Source organism: Corvus cornix, chromosome 1 (genome assembly GCF_000738735.6).
Source record: "Corvus cornix cornix isolate S_Up_H32 chromosome 1, ASM73873v5, whole genome shotgun sequence".
NCBI classification, from domain to species: Eukaryota; Metazoa; Chordata; class Aves; order Passeriformes; family Corvidae; genus Corvus; species Corvus cornix.
In genome coordinates this window covers 112,712,558-112,726,844 of record NC_046332.1, presented here as the reverse complement: position 1 = coordinate 112,726,844, position 14,287 = coordinate 112,712,558, and the positions used below count along the sequence as shown (strand labels likewise).

At 43.7% G+C, this 14,287-nt stretch overlaps 1 protein-coding gene across 9 annotated transcripts in view; it reads left to right on the top strand.

The window, feature by feature from the left end:
- The window catches only part of AGPAT3 (1-acylglycerol-3-phosphate O-acyltransferase 3), an 89,141-nt gene that overhangs the window by 55,360 nt on the left and 19,494 nt on the right, over positions 1-14,287 (top strand). For 8 of the 9 annotated variants that reach the window (XM_039552774.1, XM_039552729.1, XM_019282846.3 and 5 more), the window contains one exon: positions 14,037-14,263. In XM_039552774.1, coding sequence (XP_039408708.1) covers positions 14,086-14,263 — 178 coding nt within the window. In that variant the 5' untranslated portion in view covers positions 14,037-14,085. Of the gene's footprint in view, positions 1-546; positions 559-6,706; positions 6,712-14,036; positions 14,264-14,287 lie in introns of those variants that run through there. The other variant, XM_010394606.3, reaches the window with a different exon arrangement.

Below are 14,287 nucleotides of genomic sequence, written 5' to 3'. Positions count from 1 at the left end.
TAGGATGACAAAAATGCCATCAGAGTGCTGCTACCAAGAATACATTAACACAGAGGAGAGAGAGAAGCTTTGCAGAGAAAACTAACTAGAAATGATGGTATGAAATGAAAAAGTGGCTTGTGATGTCAGAAAAATTAATGGGTACTTGAGTTCTTGTGAAATTACTGTAAAAATAAAGCTTGCAAAGCATTAGGATACTGTTTTGTATCTTAAGTTCCGAAATAGCATCAAATGCACTTTGCTAAATAGACCGTCTTTCTGTTTGGTGCGTGTATTGCCATGGTGAGGGGAGAATTAAAAACAAATCATTTGTTCTCAAGAGATCACTAATAGAAGCTACACTTCTGAAAATAGATGTTTACGTGGAGAAGGAGACGAAGCAAGGATATTTTAGGTTTACTACCCTCTTGATACATCTGGGAAGTTTTTGGATTAGCTCGTGATTGCTTTGCTCGTCTAGTGGGAGCGGGTCTGGTGGAAGGAAGCTGATGAGCAGGGCAGAGCTGCACCAGGGTGATGTGTGTGTGGATGGATGCAGCTTCCTTCTGTGCCCAGTGGGTTGGAAAACAAAAAGCCCAGTTCAGAGGGTTTTTTCTGGCAATTAGTAAGCTCCTCTTGCCTGACTAAATCCAAGTGTTGTAGTGGTTATGGTTATTAATGTAATACCATGTGTCTGTGGCATGGTAGTACCTAGCATCAGACTGATGTCAGGACACCAGATTGTCACTTTACTCCATGGATTCAGCAGGTAGGGGAGAAAAAAGATGAGGGTTTCTTCTGACATGTAAATAACTCCTGTAGTTGAATGTAGTGAGGGGAGGGAAATAACAAGCTAAATATTCTGGCATGGAGGTGCAGAGTGATGGATGGAAGACTGGTTCATGTTGTGGATTCAGGGGGGAGCATGGTCTGTTATGTTCTCAGTTTCTCAGCTCTTAAGCTATCTTCATTTATCTACCTGAGCAATTATGAATCAGGTTTGGGCCCCTTGCTCCACAGGGATGTGGGGAAAAGCTGTTTTGCAGGAGGTTTGGCTCTCCCTGTGCACTCCTTGGATTTAACTTACTGTTAAAGTTAGTAGTGGCAGCCCCTTAGGTCAGGATTTCTGCTCAGCAGTTGTGAGGCTCACTTTGGAAATTGTTCCTCCATCCAGGGGAGTGACTCTGGGGCACACCTGGAGCTGTGCACTCTCATCTTTGGGGAAGCCATCTGGAGACAGGCAACATTTTCTAAAAGATTCTTTTTTACACAATATTTAACTTCTTTAAAGGCATTTTTATGGCTTTCTGGTGTTACAAAGTTTATTGCGGCAATCTAGAAAAAAAGTCCAGTATAATTTACTGTGTCTAATTTATTACATTCCAGTTCATCTGGTTGCTGCATGGCTCTGCTCTGGCCACTTGCTGTCAGTGAAACTCTGTCTTCAGTGAGAGTGGAGGAACTCTGAAATTTTTTACAGCTTGGGAGCTGTACAAAGCAGAGCAGGTGACTCAGGAAAGGGCACTTCAGAAAATCTACTGTAACATTATAAATCCCTGCATAGAAATACAGAAACGCTAAAGCTAGAAATGCTAAAGTTTCTCCCAGAAATAGTTATATTTTAACCTGTTAGGGGTTGGTTGATTGGTTTGTTTGGGTTTTTTTGACAAAACAAACTTTTTTCACCTAATCAAACTTCAGAATTTGGGACCTAATGAGAGGTTTGATTACAAGATACAAAGCAGGTATTTATCTCAAGTTAGAAATTAGGAGTCAGGGGGATGACATATTATCTAAGCATGTTATGCTTGAACTATTCATTAGTGTTTTCCCCACAGTGTTCAATTCATGCTTAAAAAGTGTCACTATCAGTGTCTAGACATAAATCTGACTAAATCCTGTTTTGTGGTGCCAGTTGTAATTGTGGTAGCTTCAGGTTTTTGTATTCATAAAAATGCATTTTCACCTGTGCAGTCAAACTATCTGTCTTAATAACTTCAGAAAGAATGAAAGGCTTTGGAAAGGTATTGAATTACTATGAAAATCTGCTCTGGATAGTATTCTTCTCACTAAAGAGTAACCACAGCCAGAATGTAAGGGAGAGAAAACAAGACCTAAGTGCCAAGGGAAGTCTGGCTCCTTTAAAATTCAGAGACCTCATTTTCTCCCACCTGCTCTTTATTCAGATTGCAAGAGGCTCTTTCCTTTTTCAGCTCCCAATTGGGTTTTCAACTTTGAATGAACTAGTTGAAATGAAGAAAATACTCACTACACCTGCTAGCTCTATCAAAAGCAGAAGTAATTAAGGCAAAAAGTCTTTCTTTGCAAGAGAAATGGAAAATGCTTACATTTGAGAGGAAAAATGTCAGTATCAGCATTTGCTCCATGGGAAAGGCTGAAAATAATAGAGCTGCTAGATGCAGAATGTGATTTCCTGGTGGTTAAATCTTGGCATGATTTCCAGTCAGGTGGTGCAGAAGTCCTGAGTTCTTCAAAATAATAGAAGTGCCTGGTTTTCAGCTACATGAGAAGAACTTGCAGAGGTAACTTACAGCTCCAACTATTTCTGTGAAATAATGTGTTTGTAAGTTTTGGTCTCAGTCCTCTTTCATCATTTTAAGCAGATAGTTTGTTTCACTTTTTTAATGTCTGGTGTGTTGTGTTGTTTTGTTTTTTAAGCACACTAAAGTACTGGGTTGTGCTTTTTGACTGACAATACTGTTGGTTTTGCCCACCTTCATGTCAAGTGAAGGGGGAGGTTACAGCTCTTCCTAGCCTGTCTCAGACCTGGGAATTGTCAGCACCCAGCCTGGTCAGGGTTTCACAATATTCAAGGTGTTAGAGCAGAAATAACAGTAACCTGCATGGGGAGCAAAAGTGGAGGAACCAAATATGTGTCACGGTTTTAGCGTTTGGGAAGTTAAGCTCAGGGCAGGAGTCTGTTCCGAGCCAGTTAAGAACTAGGAAGAGCTACTTCTTTTTGTCTGTCCTTTTTGAAAAGAGTATAAAATGTTCATCTTAACTTTCTTACTACTCTCAATCAATTGATCTATGCGTTGACTTAACAGCAAAAATTCAACTGGCAGCAGTCACTTTGGTGGGGAGAAAAGAAATTTGATGCTCTTGCCACATTGCCCATAAAAAAGAAACATTAATGCTTCTGTCCAAATGCAACTTTTATCGCAGTTTTGGGGGGTTGCTGATACAGTGTAGCACTTACCTAGGTGTTCAGACTGCAGTGGGATAGAATAAATAATGAGCTGATGTGAGAAGTGCATTGGTTGTGGCCAGCCCAGCCTCGTGGCATTACTTTTCAATCATGAGATCCATGCTCTCCTGGTTTCTGCTTCCCACCCTGTCTCTGATTACAATGCTGGTTTTCTACAGACCATTTCTTACTAAATACCAGCATAACTACTGGGTTAAAATGAAGCTCCTTCAGGCCTACAACTACTATCCTAGAAATTGCTGCACCTCTGCATGTTTTTGTATCTGTGTGTATATTTATATATAAGCAAAGGGATTTTCAAATCTCGGGAATCCTGCCCAAATAGTGAGACCTGCCTTTGGCTGAGGGTCATTTTTTGGTGTGTCAGTACAGTGCTGCCTACTGGATGTATAAGACCCCCAGAGCACCCACACTGTGAGCACTAAACCTGGCTAAAATTGGTCATCCCCCTCCATCCTTCTGCTTCCAGGGAGAAACATTGCTTCCTGCTCCCTCACCCACAGTTCCATGAACCCTAAAGCCACATCTGTGTGGTGCTGAGCACAAACTGGTCAGTCATGGCTTAGCTGCAGAGAACACGAGCACCATGAGCAAGTGGACAATCAGCAGGTTCCTCTGGGGATGTGTTCTACATCTGCAACATCCTAAAGCTGTGTGTTGTCATTAGGGAAAGGATTTCCCATGCCTTGGGTATAACCTTGGGAGTAGGAAGCATGCAAAACTGTGGTTATTGGAGATTTGTTGGCTTATTTTCAGGATGAGCATTCAGAACTGCTTAAATGTCTTGTGGTGCTGGTGGCGATTTTGTTCACTACAAGTGCAGCATTAAATTATGTGTGAGCTGCTGCTGGGCTGTGCATGGAGCTCCAGCTGGGTCCTGGCTCTCCCAAGTATCCCTCCCTTTGTGTACAGGGTTAAAGGGGTGCACTGTGTTTACCAAAGGTGCTCTGCTTGCTTCTCCAGCCAAGATTTTTCACCTGGAATACTGTGTACATTTCTTGTGCCCCCAGCATAAGGAGGATCTGGAGCACCTCCCCTATGGAGACTGGGTGAGAGAGTTGGGGCTGTTCAGCCTGGAGAAGAGAAGGTTGTGTGGAGACTTCAGAGCAGCTTCCAGAATCTGAAGGGGCCTGCAAGGAAGTCACACAGGAGCTGGAGTGACAGGACATGGGGGAATGACTTCAAACTGGAAGAGAGTAGGGTTAGATTAGATGTTAGGAAGAAATTCTTCCGTTTGAGGATGGTGAGACCCTCTGGTTGCCCAGAGAAGCTGTGGCTGCTCCTTCCTAGGAAATGTCCAAGGCCAGGGTTGGATGGGGCTTGGAGCAACCTGCTCTGGTGGAAGGTGTCCCTGCCTATGGCAGGGGGTGGAATGAGATGAGCTTCAAGGTCCCTGCCAGCCCAAACCATCCTGTGATTCTGTGAAATCCTTTCTGAGATGTTGCTGATGAGTAAACCTGTGTGGGAAAAGCAAGGGAGTGTTTAACAGCAGGAGCATCCCAGTGCTGCTTGGCAGATACCGCATCCCAGTACTGCCCATAATTGGCCTGACTTGAACTCAGGCAGGACACCCTGCAGTGAGATTGCAGGGAGCAGTCAGCAGGACAGAAAATATTTGCCTGTCCTTTAAAGAACTGGAGTGGACCTGCTGGAGTGTGCTGAGTTCTCCAAGAGCTTCTCCCAGCCTGCTTTTGCTCTCAAAGCAAGCTGGAAACTTGACAGCGTTTTTCAGAACTTGGGGTTGACACACAAGCTGAACACCAGGTGGGCAGGCAGTGCCTGCAGTGCTGTGCACTGTGATGGAATGGCATTAAATCCACTGTGGCACAAAGCAGGGCTCGTGCACAGGCCTGGGAAGCTGTTGGTTCCAAGCCAGTTAAGAAGAAAAAGGAGAGTATGCTGTGAGGGAAGGATTAGCATCCTGCTTCTCCCTCGAGGGAGTTTTAGCCAAAGTGGCAAAGTGGGGAGGATAGCTGCCACCAAGCAAACAAAAAAGGCCAGGGAGAAGTTTAAAAGTTCCCAAGAGAAGGAACAAGACTGGCAGAAGGTGTTTGACAACCATTTCTGAGTGAGTCATGCTTAGCTGTCTGTCTGGAGCCAGGAAGAATTTGCAAAGCTGAATAATTGTTCCTATTTATTTCTTAAAATATACAGAATATGACAGTGTTCTAGCTCGCGTGTTTCAGTGTAAATGTCTTGCAGTGGGCTGGTATTTTCCCCTGGTTTTAATCCTTTTTTTCTTTGAAATTGCAGTCTTGCTCATCTTCTGCTGCTCCATCCTGCTATGTCTTGCTGTGCTGGTGGGAGCATGGATCCCCCTTGCTCTGGGTCAATGGCTCATGTCTCTGTGCCTCCCGCTAAAGATGAAGCCAAAAGTAATGTGTGTCTGCCTGATTTTGGCTTTCAAAATTAGGCTAATTGTATGATTGCATGCTTTGCAGAACAGCATAAGTTACAGGGTGTTTATTTTTCCTCTTGATAGCAAGCAGGTAAAAAACTTGAGCTCAAGGGCTTGCAGTCAGGTAAACCTTGATGATCAGTAATATTCAAGTTGGGACAAGGTTTGTTAAGGTTGAGTTCTACAAGAGCTCTCACAAGTATCTGTAAATATGCATACACCCACAAAACCCATTGGAACCTGTGAGAGAAGAGGCAAACTTGCCAAATTTGCAATTATTATCTAATCTGAATTTAAGATGCAATTAAGGTTTTGTAATTATAGTTCTAAGAAAACTTAATTTTGTGTTGCTCATACTGAAACAAAAGTGTGAGACTGCAGACTGAGGGATGACAAATGTGTGTATCCAGGGGAGAAGCAGCACACAAACACCTACAAGCAGTTGTAAGTGACATACTCTAATAGAAGCTATTGTAAGTTTATTAAAACATAAGGCAGTGATTGTCTTCCTGAAAGAAAAAAAGGTTGGGTGCACAACCAAGTGCTGAAGTTGTGGGGTGCCTTCCCTGGAAAGCTCAGTGCAGAACCCTGTGTTGTCTTGAGAGTATGGGAGGCTGTTCTGTGGGAGAAATCATGTCAGCCTGGTTTGGTGAGACTCAGCCTTGACATTGAAGTTGTCTGGGCTGGTTTTTCCCAGGGAACTCGTGACAGAATCTCTCTAGTTTCCCTGTTGTGAACAGAAAATCCTTATGAAGATACCATTATTTTCTTTGTCAATAAAGAGGTGCTCACTGTGAGAGAAATTCTGCAAGGAGTTCTGCTTCCTCGTGGGGGTTGTCTTGTAGCCAGCAGATTTCTGAGCAAGTCAGGGTTCATTTTGGTTATCCAATCCATTTGTTCAAATAGAAGCAATGTTAACTGAGTGTGTATGCTGAGGAGAAATTGAATTTGTGTGCACTTGCTCTCTCTTTTTTCTGTGCCAAGTGTGATAAAAGGAATTGATTGAAATTAAATCCGGAAAACAGCCATTTTAATATTGCTGGTGTTTTCAGCTGTAATATTGCAGCAACAAGTTAGAGAAAATACAATTTCATCCCTAGTGGTGGCATAAGCACAGTGCTCTCTGCAGCTGTTGAGGAGGCTTAGTCATGTCAGTAACATTGCATTTAGGGCAGGGAAGAGGGAAAGCTGCCCCTCAAGTGCAGTGATGTGTAGTATTGAGGCTGGTTTATTTTCCCTTCTGGTTGCACTGAGTTGTTTGAATGCCTTTCTTTGCTTTGTTATTATATTCTGTGGTCTTCTCTCTACCAAATACAAGTTAAACAACTGGTTATCTTGGTATTTTTTTCTTAGAGCAACTTGGATCTTGAAGATAAGAAGAAAATGTAATAACTTCTCACTACCTCTCATTCTGTATGCTTGTGAAATGATCATGAATGTCAGAGCCATGTGCACAGCTTTTTTTCTCTTTTTTTTTTGTTTACCTCCAAAGTATTGGCATCTCATTAGGATGATGAGTCAAATCAAAGGCTTTTTATTTGGTGGAAATAGTCTTATCAAAAATCTCTACAGATACTGAGCCAAACCTATTGACACGAGTGGAAATTTTTGTGGTTTGATCAAGCCCAAAGTAAGGTATATATTTCGGACAGATAGTGGTGATAATCTTTCACTCTTGACCTTTTCTGGAAACTGGCTGTGGTACTGTTTCAAGGCCAAGATGGACAAAATTTTGAGGAATGAGTTTTCATCTGATTTCATGATGGTGACTCAGTAACATTTTTTTCTTTTTGAGCTCTTATTCCTAGTTCTTACAACTCAGAAACAAATTTTTATCTGTGACCTCAGTTTAGCTTAAGGTTCTTTTCCATACTCTTCAGTTTTGAAAATTCATGACAAGCAGGATTTTTAATGAACTCTGAACCAGCCTTGCATCTCACTGAGGCACGTTCAAGGAAATTAGACCTATTTTGTGTGAGAAAGGAAGATAATCTTTCTGTCGTGCTTAGGTTTAAAAGGCTGGGTCTGTAGTAGACAGTTTGTAATGCTGTGTGGGATGCAATTGAGTGGCTGTCTATTTTTACAGCTTATCTGGAGAATCCCTAGTACAGACTGTTCAAATGGATACCAAAACTGTTGTTATGCCTTACTTGCTTATTCTCTCTACTGACTCACTGCTGTTGATCTAAGCTCTGTTTTCCAGCCTACTTAGACACCTGTGGTTGCCAATGGTGGCTCTAAAATAAGTGAGGCCTGAGTGGAGATTGCTTTTAGGGGTGCCGTGGCAGAGTGGGCAGGAGTCTTGGGATGCTTTTCTAAAGTCTGGGGCAAAGCCCTGGGTAAAGCCTCTCTCCATTGGTTTTGTGTGGCTTCTGCATGATGGGGGACAGGCTCCCAAATTCCTCATCCCAGAAAGAGATGTAGTACAGTGCAGGAGTGGGAGTCCATCAATGACCTGCTGTCTTCCTGAACATTTTCCTGTTGTCAGGGTTGTTTGCTATGAATATATCATTTCGCTTTTAAAAGCTGGATAGCCACTGCACTTTTGTCTTTCAGCTAGAAGAGCATGTGCATTCTGCAAGGGAAAATTATTTCTTGGCAGTAACTGATTACTTCTAAGCATTGGTCATAAGGTGATCAACATATTTTTGTGTGGTATGGCCCAGAAATGTCCAGGAGAGTAACCTGCTACCCCTGTGGCAATGTGGTATTTCTGAAGGATGCTAAAATAACAAGACTGGGAGCTGTACTTTTATTTATCTGCCAAAGAAGTATAGGCAGGGCTATTGGAAGCTTTCCTTCATACCTCTGCCTTGACTTTTGGGTAGCTGCTTAGTAATCTTGGGATTTCTGATCTCAGAAGGAGAGGTGAGGGAACAGACACTTATGCTAGTGATTTTCATGCTTTTGAAAGAGAAATAGCCTGGGTTGGGTCATCAGAGAGGTTTGGAGGGTAGAAAGTACACTGAGAAAAGAGCCATTTTCTTCAGCTCCTGGTTTCTGCTGCTTTTATCTGTCCCCGTACTCATGAAGCAGCTCATGGAACAGGTCAATCTCACTTTTGAATAAAAAAGGTTTTATTTTCCTTGTGTATTTTTGATGAGCAGAGTTTGTAAAATTCTGAAAAATTATCAGGAAACTCTTGATGGACAGCAAAATGCATTTTATGTACTGCTGCTGACTTGCAACATCATTAACCCTTCTTCACAGACAGGGTTTGCCAAGTTTATATGGACATCAAGGAGGCTTAAAAAGCTTCCTCTGAAAAATACAATATTTTAGAATGTTGTGGTGAAAGGTAAAATTCAGTGATCTAAAAGTTTCGCTCATTTCTCAAATAGCAAAAGTAGGTAAAATACCAGGTTTCAGGGTGGGGGCAAGATGTTCAAGGCAAAAGATGTCTGTAATTAGTTTCATAGGTGGAGGTGAATATGGCACAGTAGAGATGGCAAAAGCACGTTCAGAAAAACTGAAGGCAAAGGTCTAGAGAGGTAAGTACTGCCTGCCACAGTTTTTGTTGTTGTTAAGCTCATTAATTCTGACTGGGTTGGAATATTAGGATTAGTGGACCAATTTCTAACTTCATGCTCATATTCATGCAAACATCATGAACTTCAGAAAGATTGCACACACATGACAGCAATAAATTAATTAAAATCTGGAGTTCAAACTGAATATACTGTATTATAGAATGATTAATGGCTTAATTTTTAATGTTGAGGTCATAAATAGCTATGTTTCATGAAATGCTGTAATGTGCTTGTCCATTTGGGGTTTTTTAAACCTGATTTCTTAATGAAATGGGGCTGATGCAATCACACTTCTGTCATTCTACCTTCTAATGGCCTTTGATCTTGGTGGCACATTCCAGTGACATTTGGCAGAGGTAGAAGTCTCCAGGACATTTAATCATTAGGACTTCCATGAATGTAGAAAGCTGGGTAAAGGAGAAGGGTTGTATTCTGACTTCTACTGAGAGGCACATAGTTACCTTTTGGAAACCAGAGAATCCATGTGAGTGTGGGGCCTCATGACACAACTCCGTTCCCAAGTCCAGGACAGACCCACTGGCCAAGGCTGAGCCCATCAGAGATGGTGGTAGCACCTCTGGGATAATGCACTGAAGAAGGAAGGTGGGAAAGAACTGCACAGCAGCAATTGTAGCCAGAGAGAGGAGTGAGAATATGTGGGAGAAGCCCTGGGGACTCCAAGGTCAGTGTAGAAGAAGGGCGAGGAGGTGCTCCTGGCACTGGAGCAGAGATTCCCCTACAGACCCTGGCGAGGCCGCTGTGCTCCTGCAGCCCATGAAGATCCATGGGGATGCAGAGATCCATCTGCAGCCTCTGGAGGAGCCCACGTGAGAGCCTGAAGAAGGCTGTGACCCTCTGGGAAGCCCAGGCTGGAGCAGGTTTGCTGGCAGGACCCTGCAAGGGACCCACTCTGGAGCAGCATGTTCCTGAAGGATTTCACCCCATGGAAGGGAACCAGGCTGGAGCAACTGGTGAAAAACTCACTTTGGAGAAGTTCATGGAGGACTGTCTCTTGTGGGAGGGACTCCCTGTGGCAGCGGGGAAGGGTGTGAGAAGTTCTCTCTGAAAAAGAAGGAGCAGAGATGAGTGATGGACTCACATCACAGCCCCATTCCCTGTCCCTCTGCACTGCTGGGCAGGAGGAAATACTGAAAATCAGGAAGTTGAGCCCAAGAAGAAAGGGAGGGGTTAGGGGGGGAAGGTGATTTAAGATTTGGTTTTATTTCTCGTTCACCTGGTCTGCTTTGATTAGTAATAAATTGAGCTGATTTCTCCACATGGAGTCTGTTCTGCCCATGATGGTGATTGGTGAGTGGTCTCTCCCTGTCCTGTCCTTACCCTCACCTCACCCACAAGCCTTTTGTTGTGTTTTCTCTTCCCTGTCCAGGTGAGGAGGGGAGTGATAGAGTTGCCTTGGTAGGCACCAGTCCTCCAGCCAGGGTCAGCCCACCACACCAAGACATTTGTCTCCTTGCCCTTTTCTTGAGAGGCATAGAAATAAGGGAGGGAGCCCTGAAGGATGCAAAGAATTTAGGAACTTTTTCATCAGAGCAGATAAAGGATCAAAACCAGGCTGGATGGGGCTCTGAGCAACCTGGTCTAGTGGGAGGTGTCCCTGGCTGTGGTGTGGAGGTTGGAAGTAGGTGATACTTAAGGTTTCTTCCAACCCAGAGCATTCTATGATCCTGTGTTCAACACTGGGGAGGGGTCTCTGACTACAGAAGTCCAACAGCCCTGAAAGGTGAGGTTCTAAAAGGCAGTGAAAGTCCTCTTTGGTTTGAGCTGGGTTTTACCCTGGCGCTGTCTGGCAACGTGGCTGTGAAAAGCAGGCCCTTGGTGAGGATGTGAAAGCAGAGGGAGTACTAAAATTCCCTACAGTTCTCAGTGTGGCTGTATAGGAGGAAATGAAGGTTTTGTGGTGAAAGGTCAGGGCTGTGAAGTTACAAAGTGTTTTAGAAAAACGAGCAAAAACAAGAGTTTGCCAGCAGGTCTTTAAAAATGCAGATGATATGGGTAGACTTTAAAAAAAAGAAAAATGTAATAGTGCTGAGACTTGCTGTTGTAGACTAGGACAGGTGTTTACTTCTTAGATACTTCACTAAGCTGATCTTAACACATATGTCAAATGCAGAAGTGGTGCTTTTCCTTGTTTCAGCAAATACTGATTTCCCTATCCTTCCCCCACCCTGACCATGGGATACAACAGAACAGCTGCTGGAGCACCTTTTTTTGCCTGTTGCCCTATCCCTGGTTTGCCTGGCAGTCCTACATGGGCAGGAATGCAGAAAATTAAAGAATTCCAGGATTAAGGTTAACTTCTAATTATCTTAAAAGTCAAATACAATTAAGTGAGGAATTGTCAAAACAGAGACTGGAAGGTTCTGTATCCAGTGGTGAAACTGGAAGAATCAGACAACAGCAACAGGATGAGAGGAGGTGGTCTCAAGCTGTGCCAGGAAGGCTCAGATTGGACATAAGGAGGAATTTCTTAATGGGAGGTGTTGTTAAGCATTGAAGCTGCCTGGGGAAATGGTGCAGTTACCATTCCTGGAGGTGTTCAAGAAGTGACTGGACTGGGGGGCTTTTCCAACCTTAGTGATTCTATGGTGCCCAGCATGTGGGGCTGGATGCCAGTGCAAGAGTGAGAAATCTTGTTTGCCGTGTGCAACAAAGCTGGAGAAACCATCATGCTGCAGTGTAGCGTCCTTTGGGGTCTGTAAAACAGCAATGTCCTTAATGTAAGGGAGAAATACCAGAGTGCCATGGACATCCTCAAAGCCAAGAGGCTGTGGAAGTGGAGCCAAACCACTTTATTTCAGGATAGATAATACCTGATATTCCTGTTTCTGCTTGTGGCATTTGCATGTCCTTTGTGCCCCTGTCTGAAAGGGGCCAAGCTGTGCATCGAAAGGCTCTAAGTGCTGATGTGATGACTGCGACAGACAGAATCATGATGGAAAAGCTTCCAAGATCCTCAAGTCCAGCCTTTGAATGGTTTGACACTAGACAGAGTCATCAGCAAAGCTGCTTGCACGTGGCTGTGCAGAGGGCAAGCAAGAACTCAAGAAATAGCTTGGGGGAGTGGAGGCAATTGTTCTTTCCTTGTTTGTTTGAACTGGCTTTTGAAATACACCAGATGAAGAGAATGACTCTGGTCTTGAAGTGAAGAACTTGGGTGTTTAATGCTTGGTAGTGTTTATTAGAGCATGCCAGTGGAAAAGACAAACAAGCCCAGTGCTAGGGAGTCACTGGATGCCACGGCTGCCTCCCACATGGCACTGTGTGAACACTGGTGTGGTGTTCTGGCTGTGTGAGACAACTGGAGCCTTTTGGGGAGGGAAGAGGAAGGAGAGCTCCACTTGTTCCTTTTCAAACAGAAGTCTCTGCTTCCCAACAGCTGTTCTTAAAGTAATTCATTAATGGAAGAAATGTTTCTTTCATCCTTACAGGAAAACACTGAGAGAATTTAGATTATTTATCATAAGCTCCAACACTATTCATCTTGCTTTGCTTTGCTTTCTGTGGTAGGCACAATACTGGCTGTGTTCAACCAGGCTCTTTTTTTTTGCCTCTCTAATGTGAAGTGGGTAGGTTACTAATGATGCAAATGGATGTTAATTGTGCAAAAACTAGACACTCTGTGCCTTGAAAAGCAGTACCTGATTGGTAGAAGAGAGGATAGAAAACAAGTTTTCACAATAAAATTGCTGTAGAGTTTTATAAATAGCAGCACACTGTAAGCAGGTGGTGAGTGAAAATGGTTTGATTCCTCACAGCTGGCAGGGACTTTATTTTTGGACAGTGGGTCCACATCACCTTGGGACACGTGACTTGTCAAAAGTATTTGTTACCATTTGCTGCTTAATCTGGTCATCTGCCACACTTATAAAAGATGGGCATAAAAACCATCAGCAAGCTGTGGCTGTGGCAGAAAATCAGGGTCGAGCTTTTAGTTTCTGGGTGTGACCTCGAGGCCTGGCTGGCCTTGCAGGGCTTTGAGTACCCAACAGGTCAAACAGGCCAGTGCTGGATAATGTGGGTTTTGCAATAAACTCAGTTTGGTGGCTTGGTAAATACAGTTTTCTGGGTTAACTTTGTGCTGACAGGAGTTGTAGTGGGTCAGGCTTGTCTAAGCTCCTGTGGCATTCTGCTGGTTCAGACGGTGCCAGTTTTTCTGCACCTGGTATAAATATGGCACTGCTCAGAGTTAAGTGCTCTGGCTAATTTGGTGGAATCAAGATTCTACACCAATGCCCTTTCCAGATCAAGTTTGTACTGCTACACAGCCTAAGGCTTTTTTATTACTTTACATTTTTCTCCATGTTAACTGGTGTATTTGATCATGGAACTGTGGCTTGACAAAGTGAGAAGTTATTAAACCTGCTCCAGCATGGGTTTTGAATGTGGAAACACCTGATTTCCATTTCCATGCCTCACTGTTTGCAGACTGATGCTGTGTGTGACCAGCCCTGCTCTTTCCAGGGTGAGGTTCCTGTTGCACAGAACAGCACCCCTGAAGGTACAGCCCCTGTTGGCCCATCAGGGTTCCACTGCTCACTGTGAGTTCAGGGCTCTGTGTTCCTCCCAGCGTTAACTCCCAATTATGTGGTATTTGTTTGAAGAGAGGTGTGAGATTAGTCTCTTCAGCAAACAATAATCTTCCTGGTGGGCTGTAAATTGTAAATAATGATTCCTTCCTATTTTGGGCAGGGATTTGCACCATCACCAGTTTATTATGTGAAGACCTGCATGAGGCAGGCTTGGAGAGCAGAGTGTTTATTGGGTTGGGTTCCTCTTGATGAATGAGCCTGGACTGTTTCAAGGTTTTTGCTTTGTCTTTCCTCACAGCTTGTAAATCCACTCTCCATTTGACTCTTTGTTGTTGTTCTTCCTCTTTCAGGACAGTTATTCTGAGTGACGGCCCTTGCACACGCTTCTGAGTGGTTATCATGGGCTTCATTGCCTTTCTGAAGACCCAGTTCATAGTTCACCTCCTCATTGGGTTCGTCTTTGTTGTGAGTGGACTGATCATTAACTTCATTCAACTATGCACGCTGGTCCTCTGGCCCATCAACAAGCAGCTTTATCGCCGAGTAAACTGTCGCCTTGCCTATTCCCTTTGGAGCCGTGAGTATGCTGGGATGAGGCTGG